We start from the raw sequence: 12094 nt of genomic DNA, 5'->3' as shown, positions 1-12094 counted from the left end.
ATAATTTTTTTTGGTCAGAAAAAAAAAACACTAAAAAGCGTGAACAAAAAAATGCAGCAAAAAGCTAAAAACCACTGATAAACTCACATTTTTAGCGTGACTTTACACAGCTAATGTTACCAGTGTTATTAAAATGCCCATTTTACCGCATTTTGCAAATGTTGCCATAATATATCTTTGCAGTTTTGTTGAACAAGTCTATGTGTAAACAAGGTGATCTTATGTTTTCAGTCAAAATGTTAGTTTCAGTTTCTGTTTTATGTCCCATGAGTACCTGGCCTGAAACATTTCTAAATGTAACAGTGCTGAAGTGCAGATCTCTTGTGGTACCTGCAAGTACAAGTGCTAAACTTCACATTGATCCATGTGGAGCCCACATCGTTCCTGGGCCAAGTCTATTCATGGAGCCTCAATTTCTGTTCCAGAGTAAGCCCTGACCTCTCCAACACAAAGCTTTACACTCTTCACAGGTGTCAAACTGGCGGCCCTCCAGCTATTGCCAAACTACAAGTCCCATGAGGCATTGCAAGATTTACAGTTACAAGCATGACTCCCAAAGGCAAAGGCATGATGGGACTTGTAGTTTCTCAACAGCTGGAGGGCCACCAGTTTGACACCCCTGCATCTAATTCAATGATCAAATGCTAGAACTTCAGTAGGTAGTAAAGGTTTGGGTATTTCACAGCTGAATGACAGCTGGTGGGGTACAACATAGAAATTGTACATGGAACCTTGACTAGCCCAATCCAGACTCCATCCTAGGATCAAAGGAGAGTCATGTGGACATAGGGATCTCTTAGAGGACTAAATTGGGTACTTCAAGACATCACAATCTTCCTGAAATTCATATTTCCTACGGTCTTAAAAATATTTTGGTTAAGGTTCACTCTAAAGGATCAGTGCACCCAAAACTGTTACCATCTCCATAATATGAAATGACAAAGATGGGATGTGAAGTTTCAAAAATGTTAAAATAACCTGTCACAAATGTGGGTAATTTTGCCTGGATATATGATGCTGATATGCATAAGCAATAACTACCTTTGGTGAAAACCACAAAATTAGTAGGATGCAAATATAGGTAGCCGAAATTATATGCAAGTTTTGGTTTTTTTTGTAAATGTCTACCTGTCCTCAATCCTGTCCAAATAACTAACCTCAGGAGATAGGACGAGGTAGAAGCAAGCATCACCTTTTCTATAAAAAGTGGATATTTGCATGTCAGTTTAGATATACTGATCCTCTGACCTGTGCTACTAAAGGTGACCTCTGTTAATTTAGTTTTCATGATAGGTTTGTGAGAGATTCACTTTACTATACAGCCAAAAATTTGATAAACTACACCTTCACTAAGCCTACAAGTTGTTAGCGGACCTTGGTTATTGTTTTACTTCTGTGATAGTAAAAGGTATATTTTCTCTGAAGCTCAAAGACTTTCAAAACTGCAGAAAACCTGTTTGTGTATTTCAATGTGTGTACAACATGCTTTGAAAATAAAAGGCCATCACAACTTTTCAGCTTCTGAATGGATACATTTTTATTTTCTTGGATGACAGCTTGACTGGCAATAAGAAAAGTGCAATTCTGCTTCCCACATAAAGAAATAAACAGCCCTAAATGACAATACTTGTGTACTGATTATCACTGTATTGCACTGGGTTAATGTATCACATAAATTGCAGTGCACTTTGATGACCACAAGTTTCAATATCTGCATTAATATAATAATTACATAAAGATTTTAGAAAAATAAGCAAAAATTAAGCTGCCTTTTTATTCATTTACTTATCAAGATCATATAAATGCAAAAAGAATATATTTTACATAGCAACAGAGGCAAACACACGTGCAATTTTCTTTTGCATCATGCAACCTTGAAAATAGCCATTTATGGCTTTACCCTTATGGCAGACCGTTGTAACATTCCAACATAACTGGAGAATTTTTCTTCAAGGTGTTTCCTTTCCACTTGCAAGCTACTGTATGTGCAGCATGTATGAGGAGTTTTATCTGCATGTAATAACTGTTCAGTACCACTGGTCCAGGGAGAACCAGAAACTGTCCCTAGATAACAAAATAATCCAGTGTTAACATTAGCAGACTAAACAACCTTTCACAAGTGGTCTCTTTCTCCTACATGGCAATCTGTTTCCGAACTCAATTTCCAACAAGTAACTCTAAGAAACTTCACCTTTCTGGAGTCTTAAATATTGTCCTCATCCAACATTTTGTTCACACCATCACATAGTCTCTGAAGATGGGGTTTGTAAGGTCCAAATGGATTGTACAGAGCAGCTAAAAACTCACAATTTGAGAAGTGGTCAAACACGTTATTAATACGTCCATGAGACTTTGCTGTGAGATGGCGTTGGATGACCTGATGAAGAAGGTCACGACATTCATTCAACAATTTTGACAACACATTTCGGTCAAATGTGTAATCAACTTGGTGAAAACTGACCACAGTCATGGCCAACTGGTGGACTTTCCTCTTGAATTTCTCCATCAGTGCAATCTCATCTTGGTTGAATTGGTTATTTCTGTAAAGGACAGCCAGCTTTATCACTGTCTTGATGAGGTTCTTGATGATCTTCTCAGCATCTTTCTTGCTTTGTGTGAATTCTTTGGTGACTTGATATAGCTCATCTAACACTTCCCCACTGGTGTCATCAATCAAGGATGTTGCGATGTATTTTGATGACGCCATCTTGCCAAGAATCTTCTTCTGGGCTTGGACAGCCAGATATTTGGAGCTGAAAACATCTGTCGCCACTGAATTAAAATTAAAAAAAGAAAAAAAGGAAATATGATGAATACCAAGAACCAAAAATATAGAGATTTTTTATTTTTAAACTAATCTACTGAAAGCCAACACCTGTTTTATTGATACATATTTAAAGTGATATTAAAGGCTGATTTTTTTTTTTTTTTAAATAACAAACATGTCATACTTGCCTGCTCTGTGCAATGGTTTTGCACAGAGCAGTCCTGATCCTCCTCTTTTTGGGTCCCCTGCCGGAACTCTGGCCCCTCCTTCCTGCTGAGTGCCCCCATAGCGAGCAGCTTGCTATGGGGGCACCCGAGTCGCTGCTCCGTCCATTCAGACACAAACAGCAGATCATCCCAGCCCTCTAACTGGCTGTGGTTGACAGTAGCAGGCTCCTGCTGCTGTCTCAGTCAGTGAGGAGGGAGAAACTCTGAGGAGCCGCTGCTCTGGTGCACATTGGTAGATTGAGATGGGGCTCAGGTAAATATTAGGGGGGCTGCTGCCTACAGAAGGCTTTTTACCTTCATGCAAAGAATATATGAAGGTAAAAACCTTGAGCCTTTACAAGCACTTTAATCTGGTCAACAACATTCACAAAAGCTTTAACTGACCAAATGTTTTAAGATCAAAAATACAATGCTTTGGTAATTTAAAAATAGTTGGCGGAAGACTTTTTGCTACGGACAAACAAACCCCCAAAAAATACCCATATGACCACATTCATTCAATTTATTACAATCATATCTTGCATTAAGAAAAGAAAAATCTGATTGATGTTAAAGGAAACATTTCCTTTAGAGAATAACGAAGCTTGCCAGAGGTATGAATGGGGCCTACTACAAGCGCAAGCTGAAAGCGTCAGTCCACCCAAAAGTGATGTCACTTTTGAATGGATGCTGATAGAACTGGTTGTCCCCCTCTTTACTCAACCAGTCTGGAGTCTCATTTCTTTTCCTGCAGCTCAGCGCAGTCTGATCTTACATAAAGTAAAATAAATGAAAAAACAAAATAAAGTGAGCAGCCCTGAGAATTCAGATATAGAAGGTTAGCCACTATATGTTGATAACCTCAGATCCAGTACTATTATTATCTTGTTTTATACACGTCTGTGTAATCCGGAGCAGATCCCAACTGCCCTAATATGTGTCAATATGGATTTTATATCACATCATCCTGCATAAAAAAGGAACTTCTGTGATTAGGTTTTGTATTCAGTTATTTCCCCTGAAAATGAGACCTGAAAATGCACATATAGTACAATAAACACTTACATAACATTTTTTTCACTTCTGTTTATTTATTTATTTAGGGAACTGTGCACAAATATGTGCCTTCCAGATACTGATGTGCTGCTGCTTGCAAAGTTAAAAACGATTACGGTTTCTCTCCTACAAGTGTTCCATTACGCTGTGCAACTCTTATTCTATCACAAGCACTGTCATAGATGTAATGAGGAGAAGAGGGGAATCTCTTCTACATAAGGGGGAATCAGTCTTCTACACAAAGGAGCGCTCAGCATTTTTCTATGCTCATTGAAGCTTTACCCTGTGCATTTTGGAAGCATTTTTCTATGCTCATTGAAGCTTTACCCTGTGCATTTTGGAAGCATTTTTCTATGCTCATTGACGCTTTACCCTGTGCACTTTGGAAGCATGTGTGCAATCCTTGCTACATGTAACAATCATTTTCCCACACCATAAAGCAAATTTTGGGTGTATTACTGGCAGACATTTCCTCTCATATCTGCATATCATTCCAAAATGAAAAGCAGAATTAACTGCAAAGCTGTAAACCTCAGCAGACATACCTTTCAGGAGACCTATGCGGAGAGAATAAGTAGGCTGCCTTTGCTTACTTCTTCTCCATGCAAATCCAATTGCTTTAGAACCTTAAGATTTATTGGTCAAGCAGAACTACGCAAACCAACTGTCTGACATCACTCTGGTAGTTTCCGACTTACTGACCCAAATAAAGCCAAAAGCAGCCAAGCATTAGGCATTTTCAGTAGGTCAGCAGTGGCATTCCTGTATTTCCAGGGCTTTTATTCAGCTGGAACTAGTGGAACTCAGTTCCACCACCTCTGGCTTAAACCATCTGCTCCCTGCTCACCACTATCACTTGTAAACACAGTAGAGGGATTTCTGTGTTTACAAGTGACAGCTTGTCTTCCAACGGTTCCCACAGATCTGATCTCCTGAGTGGCTCCCAGAGATGCAGGTGCCTGGTGTGCAGTGCGGATGCCGACACCTCCACTGGGTGATCTTTCTACAAGTGAGATGCGGAGCTATGTACATAGCGCACACCCACACTCTGCATGCTGCACACCCTGAACTCTGCCTGAAACCCCCCCCCCCTCCCAAACTCTTTGCTTGGTATGTAATGTAATCCTGGTATTTCATGGCCCTTTAAGACCCTCCAACTGTTAGTGAAATTTGACCACTCCCACTATTTGATGTGGCTTGGAGGGTGTGTGGGGGGGGGCACGGGGGTTTTGGGGGGTCATGGTTGAGTTCCTGCACCTATTTTCTGATAAAAAAAGCCCACGCTTGTCTATAGGAAATGTAAACAGTTGCTCCAGGTCACAGTTCTGTGCTTCTCTGCAATTGTCAGAATATATAGATATTGTTGTAGCAACGCCATCACACTTTTAAAAAGCAAAAGTCTTTCAGCAAAAGACATAGGCGAGTAGTAAATGCAATCCACGGTTTCTCAAGTGCTTTGCAAGAAACTTCCGCTTATTTCCCCCAGTATGACACTCACTTCCTGATATCTTTCTTGAGAAAACCACCATCATATCACAAGCATGGCTAGTTATTAGGGTATACGAAAAAAAAACAAAAAAACCCACACAATGATCAATAGTACAGGGGGGCCGATTGTGTCATCAATGATACTAAATAGTTTGCAGACTATCTATGCATCGGATTTCTTCTCTTCCATTAAATCATGCGAATAGAAAGAACAGCTCACATTGCATCAGAGTAGGAAGATAGGTCATGTGATTCTAAATGCCATTTCAGTCTTTGCAGATGACACCAAGCTGTGCAGTGGAATAACGTCCTTACAGGATGTGTCCAACTTACAAGCCGACCTCAATGCACTGTTTAATTGGGCAACTATGTGGCAAATGAGGTTTAATGTTGATAAATGTAAAGTTATACACTTGGGGGCTAAGAATATGCATGCATCATACATACTAGGGGGGTACAACTGAGGGAATCAATGGTGGAGAAGGATCTGGGGGTTCTGGTAGATCACCAGCTTAATAATGGTATGCAATGCCAAGCTGCGGTTTCTAAAGCGAGCAAAATCCTCTCTTGTATTAAAAGAGGTATAGACTCCAGAGAAAGAGATATCATTTCCCCAGTACAAATCATTAGTAACACCTCATCTGGAATATGCAGTTCACTTTTGGGCACCAATTCACAAAAAGAACATTGGGGAACTGAAGAAAGTACAGAGAAGGGCAACCAAACTGATAAGCGGAGGCATGGAGGAGATCATCAATGAGGAAAGATTAGAGGAACTGAATCTATTCTCTCTTGAGAAGAGGAGATTAAGGGGGAATATGATCAACCTGTATAAATACATCAGTGGTTCATATAGTGAACTCGGTGTAGAGCTATTCACCCTGAGGTCATCACAGAGGACAAGGGGCACTCTTTACGTCTGGCAGAAAAGAAATTTAATCTCCAAATACGGAAAGGTTTTTTTTCCCCACAGTGAGAGCTGTGAAAATGTGGAATAGACTCCCTCAAGAGTTGGTTCTGGCCAGCTCAGTGGATTGCTTCAAAAAAGGCCTGGATTCCTAAATACACAGAATATAACTGGTACTAACATTTATAGGTAAAGTTGATTCAGGGAATATCCGATTGCCTCTCAGGGTGTCGGGAAACAATTTATTTCCCCTACAGGAGCAAATTGCATCATACTTTGCTTTTTGCCTTCCTCTGGATCAACTGCGGGTATAGGATAACTTTTGTATGGTTGAACTGGATGGATGTATTTTTTCAGCCATACTAGCTATGTAACAGTCTCTGAAGTCCTCTGCCGGAGATGCTGCCAGTGTCCCCTTACAATAGTGATCCTGCCTTGTCTGATTGTACCCAATCCAGTCATCTATGGGCACCATAGTACTGGTCTACAATGTGGTGACCCTGGGCAGTGTCTCTCTAATGCTAGCCTGTTTTTTATTGAAAACCTTGGGCAGCCACGTAAATTAGTCTTCTGCTGTCCAATATGGCAGGTCTATTCTGCACCACAGCAGCAGTAACTGAAGGTTTTCAGAAGGCGTCTAAATATCTGCTGCAGGACGAGTTGTGAGTACCAAAACGGTAAAGGCTACAAGTAGATAGATGGGGGTAAGGAGCAAGTCTGCATACTTTTACCTACATAGGCTTGTATTATCATACCTTATAAGATGAAAACCGTTATTAAATAATTTGTCTGCAGGGAAATTAAAGCTGTCAATCATTCTGCCTGCACATCTATTGATATCACTGTGGCTCTGTTGTATCTATGCTTGCAGAATACTTCATCAGTACCACTGGGCAGAGTGCACATGGATTCTTACTGACTTACTCCAATTATGCCCCCCTCCCCCTTTTAGATTCATATGGTTTGTGCAAGTAACAGAAAAGCCTGGTATGGTTTCACTTCTTCAGAATTGAGTTGTACAGGAAATTGCACTGCTGAATAAGCTATATACCAGCTGCACCACAATGATCCATTAAACGGAACGACAGAAGCCTTTATATGTTTGAATAATGAGAGAGAGCAGAGCAGGTGCACCAGATGGTACACTAGACCACTAGACACATAAATCCAACAGGTTGTTTAGTAAGACAGGAGTTCTGGCACGTTTACTTATTGAGCTTGCACTGCTAAAAGAAAAACAGACCTACAACAAAAGTAAAAGTAAAGACCGCATATAACTTTCAGCTTTCTAGATGAAGGGGATTTCAATAGCACGTCAAAGGACCTTCTTGGAGTTGTGGTTCCTCCATATCTGTCAACATCCTATCATGATCCATGCCAGTTATATTAGCTTTAGAACAGTGGGTTTGTGAAGAATGTTCATTAATTTACCTCCTCCCCCTAGCTACACATCCTGATATATATCCCTGCACAGATATTCTACTTTATAGTGCATCTAAATCCAGGAACAAAAAATATATTGCAGCTTAAAAAAGGTGCTTGGTTGCATTAGTTTTCCTTTTTTCAAGCTTTGTTCACTTTAATTTTTCACCTAGTAATCTTGCCAGTAACACTGCCCTAGGGTGACAACTCTTGCAGAGTGTACTGTATATATGGAGAAGCATTGTTGTCACTTTAGGACAGGAAGTAGAACTACTGAACACCTTGTTAAGAATTTACATACACAATAAAGCCTCACCCCCTTTATTAAATACAATAATCAATGTATTCATCAGTTTAAATAAAATAATGGTTAGAAGGCCATCATGCCTATATGGACAAAGTGCCACCATATCAACAAAGTACAGAGATCTATAATGCAGATTCGGATCACTCCAAAAATTGCAAGACAATGTGGAAAAATACCAAGCTTATTCAACAAGAAACATGCAAAGGTCAAAATCAACATGTTCTGTGTAGAGGAGAACACAAATTCCCTGGCTTGATAAATATACATGGCAACCAATGGCAATAAACATGATAAACAAAGCAGTGGACCTTTCCCACACTACCTATTAAGGAACAGTGCAGTGTGCACAATAAAATCATTTCACCTGTTGACTCTGTCAAAAGAATGCACTTTACAGCTAAAATTATTTGAAGTATTTTCAATAGATAGCCTGAAGATCACAGTTGAATTAGTGGCAGTATATGCACAGATAATGTTCTATCTTTGAGAAAAAATCGGCACAGTCTGTATTTTACCATTTTAACTATGCTATTAAAAGAATATTGTGCATCCTGGAGGGGTGTTTGTTCTCGTACATAAGATTGACCATCGACCTGCATGATGGCTTTGTCCAGGTAGGGCATGCTGAAGCCTGTAGCTGTTCAAAATCCATTTATTTTTTTGCTTTTAGCTTTGTATAGAGTGGGGAAGGGTTTGAACCCGTTGGGTTTTATCGTCATAGGGTCCTATTCTTGTCCCAATCAATGGTTGGGCTTGGGAGGGGAAATTCACATACAGGGGACACAGACAGCAATAAAAACCTACATGGATCTGAGATTGAAGTGCCACTCCATGGGTTAATAGTCCAGATATAAATGTATTCTATTGTGATATAAAGTAAAAGACCATACAATAGCACCAAAGTGTTTCAGGACCCAGAACTCATGGCTTCATCAGGGCTACAGCAATAAGACTCCAATTCCAAAAAAGTTGGGGCACTCTGTTTAAAGGATACGTTCACCTTTTGACAAAAAATAATAAATGCACATTTTTGTACCTGCAAAAAGTGTGCATTTTATTTTTTGTTGCAGGAGCCTATAAAGCATTGCAACAGCGATCATTAGATCGCTGGTGCCATGCAGGTCTCCTGCAGACCTGTCAGTATATCTGCCTACCCGTATGGGATTTACAGGAAGAGCTGGAAGAACATTTTGCAAATAATTAGGTTAATTGGCAACAGGTCAGTAACATGATTAGGCATAAAAATGAACACCAATCTGTGAAAAGCTGCGTCTGAAATTTTATGTTGAGGAACATTATTCTGAATTTGACCATTTTTAAAGACTAAAAATACACTGCTCAAAAAAAATTAGATCTTGATGGGGCAAAATGTGCTGGATATCTATACTGATATGGACTGGGTAATGTGTTAATGTGTTCCATCATTTGTAGGTTGATCATTTTCATCAGACTGAATTCAAAGACACCCCAAAAATCAAAGTGAAAAAATTATCCGGCTAGTCCATTTTGCTGAAATTTCATTGCAGCAACTCAAAAATGGTACTCCGTAGTTTGTATGGCCCCCACGTGCTTGTATGCATGCCTGACAACGTTGGGGCATTCTCCTAATAAGACAATGGATGGTGTCCTGGGGGATTTCCTCCCAGCTCTGGACCAGGGCATCACTAAGCTCCTGGACAATCTGAGGTGCAACCTGGCGGCGTTGGATGGGCCGAAATATGATATCCCAGAGGTGTTCTATTGGATTTAGGTCAGTCGAGCGTGGAAGCCATTCAATGGTATCAATTCCTTCAGCCTCCAGGAACTGCTTGCATACTCTCGACACATGAGGCCGGGCATTGTCGTGCACAAGGAGGAACCCAGGACCCACTGCACCAGCGTAGGGTCTGACAATGTGTCCAAGGATTTCATCCCGATACCTAATGTCAGTCAGAGTGCCATTGTCTAGCCTGTAGAAGTCTGTGCGTCCCTCCATGGATATGCCTCCCCAGACCATCACTGACCCACTACCAAAAATGGTCACGCTGAACAGTGTTACAGGCAGCATAACCTTCGCCAAACCCTTTCACGTCTGTCACATGTGGTCAGGGTGAAAATGCTCTCATCTGAAAAGCACAGGGTGTCAGTGGCGGACCTGCCAATATTGCTGTTCAATGGCAAATGTCAATCGAGGTCTATAGTGCCGGGAAGTGACCACAGGGCCCACTAGAGGAGGTTTCTGATTGTTTGGGTCAGACATTCACACCAGTGGCCTGCTAGAGGTCCCTTTGTAGGGCTCTGGCAGTGCTCATCCTGTTCCTCCTTGCACAAAAGAGCAGATACTGGTCCTACTGATAGGTTAAGGACCTTCTACGGCTCTGTCCAGCTCTTCTTAAGTAACTGCCTGTCTCCTGGAATCTCCTCCATGCTCTTGAGACTGTGCTGGGAGACACCGCAAACCTCCTGGCAATGGCACTGGCACGTATTGATGTGCCATCCTGGAGGAGTTGGACTACCTGTGCAAACTCTGTAGAGTCCAAGTATCGCCTCATCCTACCAGTTGTGACACTTTCACTAGTTTTGCATTTGGCTAGGGTCAAACAGTCAGAAAAGATGAGTAGGGAAAAAACGTCAGTGGCCTGTAAATCCATTCCTGTTTTGGGGTAGTCTCACTGTTGCCCATCTAGTGCACCTGTTGATCAGTTTCAGCTGCTTTTGTGTTAATGAAATTAACAATCCCCTCTGCTACTTAACTGACCAAATCAGTATCCCAGGAGTTTAATTGACTTGATGCTATACTCTGATTAAAAAGTGTTTTGATATTTTGTACTGTAGATGTTGACATACACTGCTCAAAAAAATTAAAGATTCAGTGAATCAGGAGAAATCTCTGTTCACAAGAGACAAGGCCGAAGCGCAATATTGGATGCCTGTGATCTTTGGGCCTTTAGATAGCACTGCATTAAATACAGGCATGATTCTGTAATGGACATTAGTGCATGGATTCAGGAACATTTCCACAAATTACTGTCTGTGAACACAGTTTACTGTACCATCCAAAAATGCAAGTTAATGCTCTACCATGCAAAGAAGCAGCCATATCGGAACATGATCCAGAAACGCAGGTGTCTTCTCTGGGCCAAAACTCAATTAAAATGGTCTATTGCAAAAGTAGAAAACTGTTCTGTGGTCAAATCAAAATTTGACATTCTTTTTGGCAACCATGGGTGCCACATCCTCTTTATTAAAGAGGAGAGGGACCTTCTGGCTTCTTCAAAAGCCTGCATCTCTGATGGTATGGGGGTCCATTAGTGAATATTGAATGGGCAGCTTCTGCCTCTGGAAAGGCACCATCAATACTGAATATATCCAGGCTTTAGAACAGCGTGTGCTCAGGCAAAAATGGGACAACATTCATCTCTCAAAACTCCAGCAGCTGGTCTCAATTCCTAGACCTTACAGAGTGTTGTAAAGAAGGGGGGATGCGACACCATGGTAAACATGACCCTGTACAATTTTTTTGGGAATTCTGGTTGTACTTTGCCAGCCTTACATTGCTCTGTCCAAACTCTTGAGACGTGCCATTTTTTTCTAAAACGGTACACTCAGTTTAAACATTTGTGATGTTTTCTAGAGTGAATAAAATATGGGTTTAGGAGATTTGCAATTCATCGAATTATGTTTTTATGTAGACTTTACATAGCATTCCAACTTTTCTGGGATTGGCGTTCTATAAAAAGACAATGTATGGTTTCCATACCCTTTTGCATTATGCCACTACAATTTCCAGATATACTGTTGATAAAATCATATTTCTATTAAATACATTTTTTGATTTTTCTTGTAAAAAAGGGGCTAAGCAATATAGCAAGCTCCCCTTTGTTGGACCGTGACAGGTCTCACCCAGAGCCTTCATTTCAATGATAAAGAATATGTTAATCTGACATTTCATATTCCTGATT

At 40.6% G+C, this 12094-nt stretch overlaps 1 protein-coding gene across 5 annotated transcripts in view; it reads right to left on the bottom strand.

Moving 5' to 3' along the window:
- Positions 1 to 1511: 1511 nt before the first annotated feature.
- TNFAIP8 (TNF alpha induced protein 8) overlaps positions 1512 to 12094 on the bottom strand; it is a 128679-nt gene continuing 118096 nt past the window's right edge. For all 5 annotated transcript variants that reach the window (XM_089673462.1, XM_089673463.1, XM_089673351.1 and 2 more), the window contains exon 2: positions 1512 to 2772. In XM_089673462.1, coding sequence (XP_089529588.1) covers positions 2204 to 2772 — 569 coding nt within the window. In that variant the 3' untranslated portion in view covers positions 1512 to 2203. The remainder of the gene's footprint in view (positions 2773 to 12094) is intronic.

This window comes from Staurois parvus, unplaced genomic scaffold (genome assembly GCF_062004578.1).
Source record: "Staurois parvus isolate SC_StPar_1 unplaced genomic scaffold, SC_StPar_1.0 ptg000004l, whole genome shotgun sequence".
NCBI lineage: Eukaryota > Metazoa > Chordata > Amphibia > Anura > Ranidae > Staurois > Staurois parvus.
This window is presented reverse-complemented; position numbering and strand designations above follow the sequence as displayed.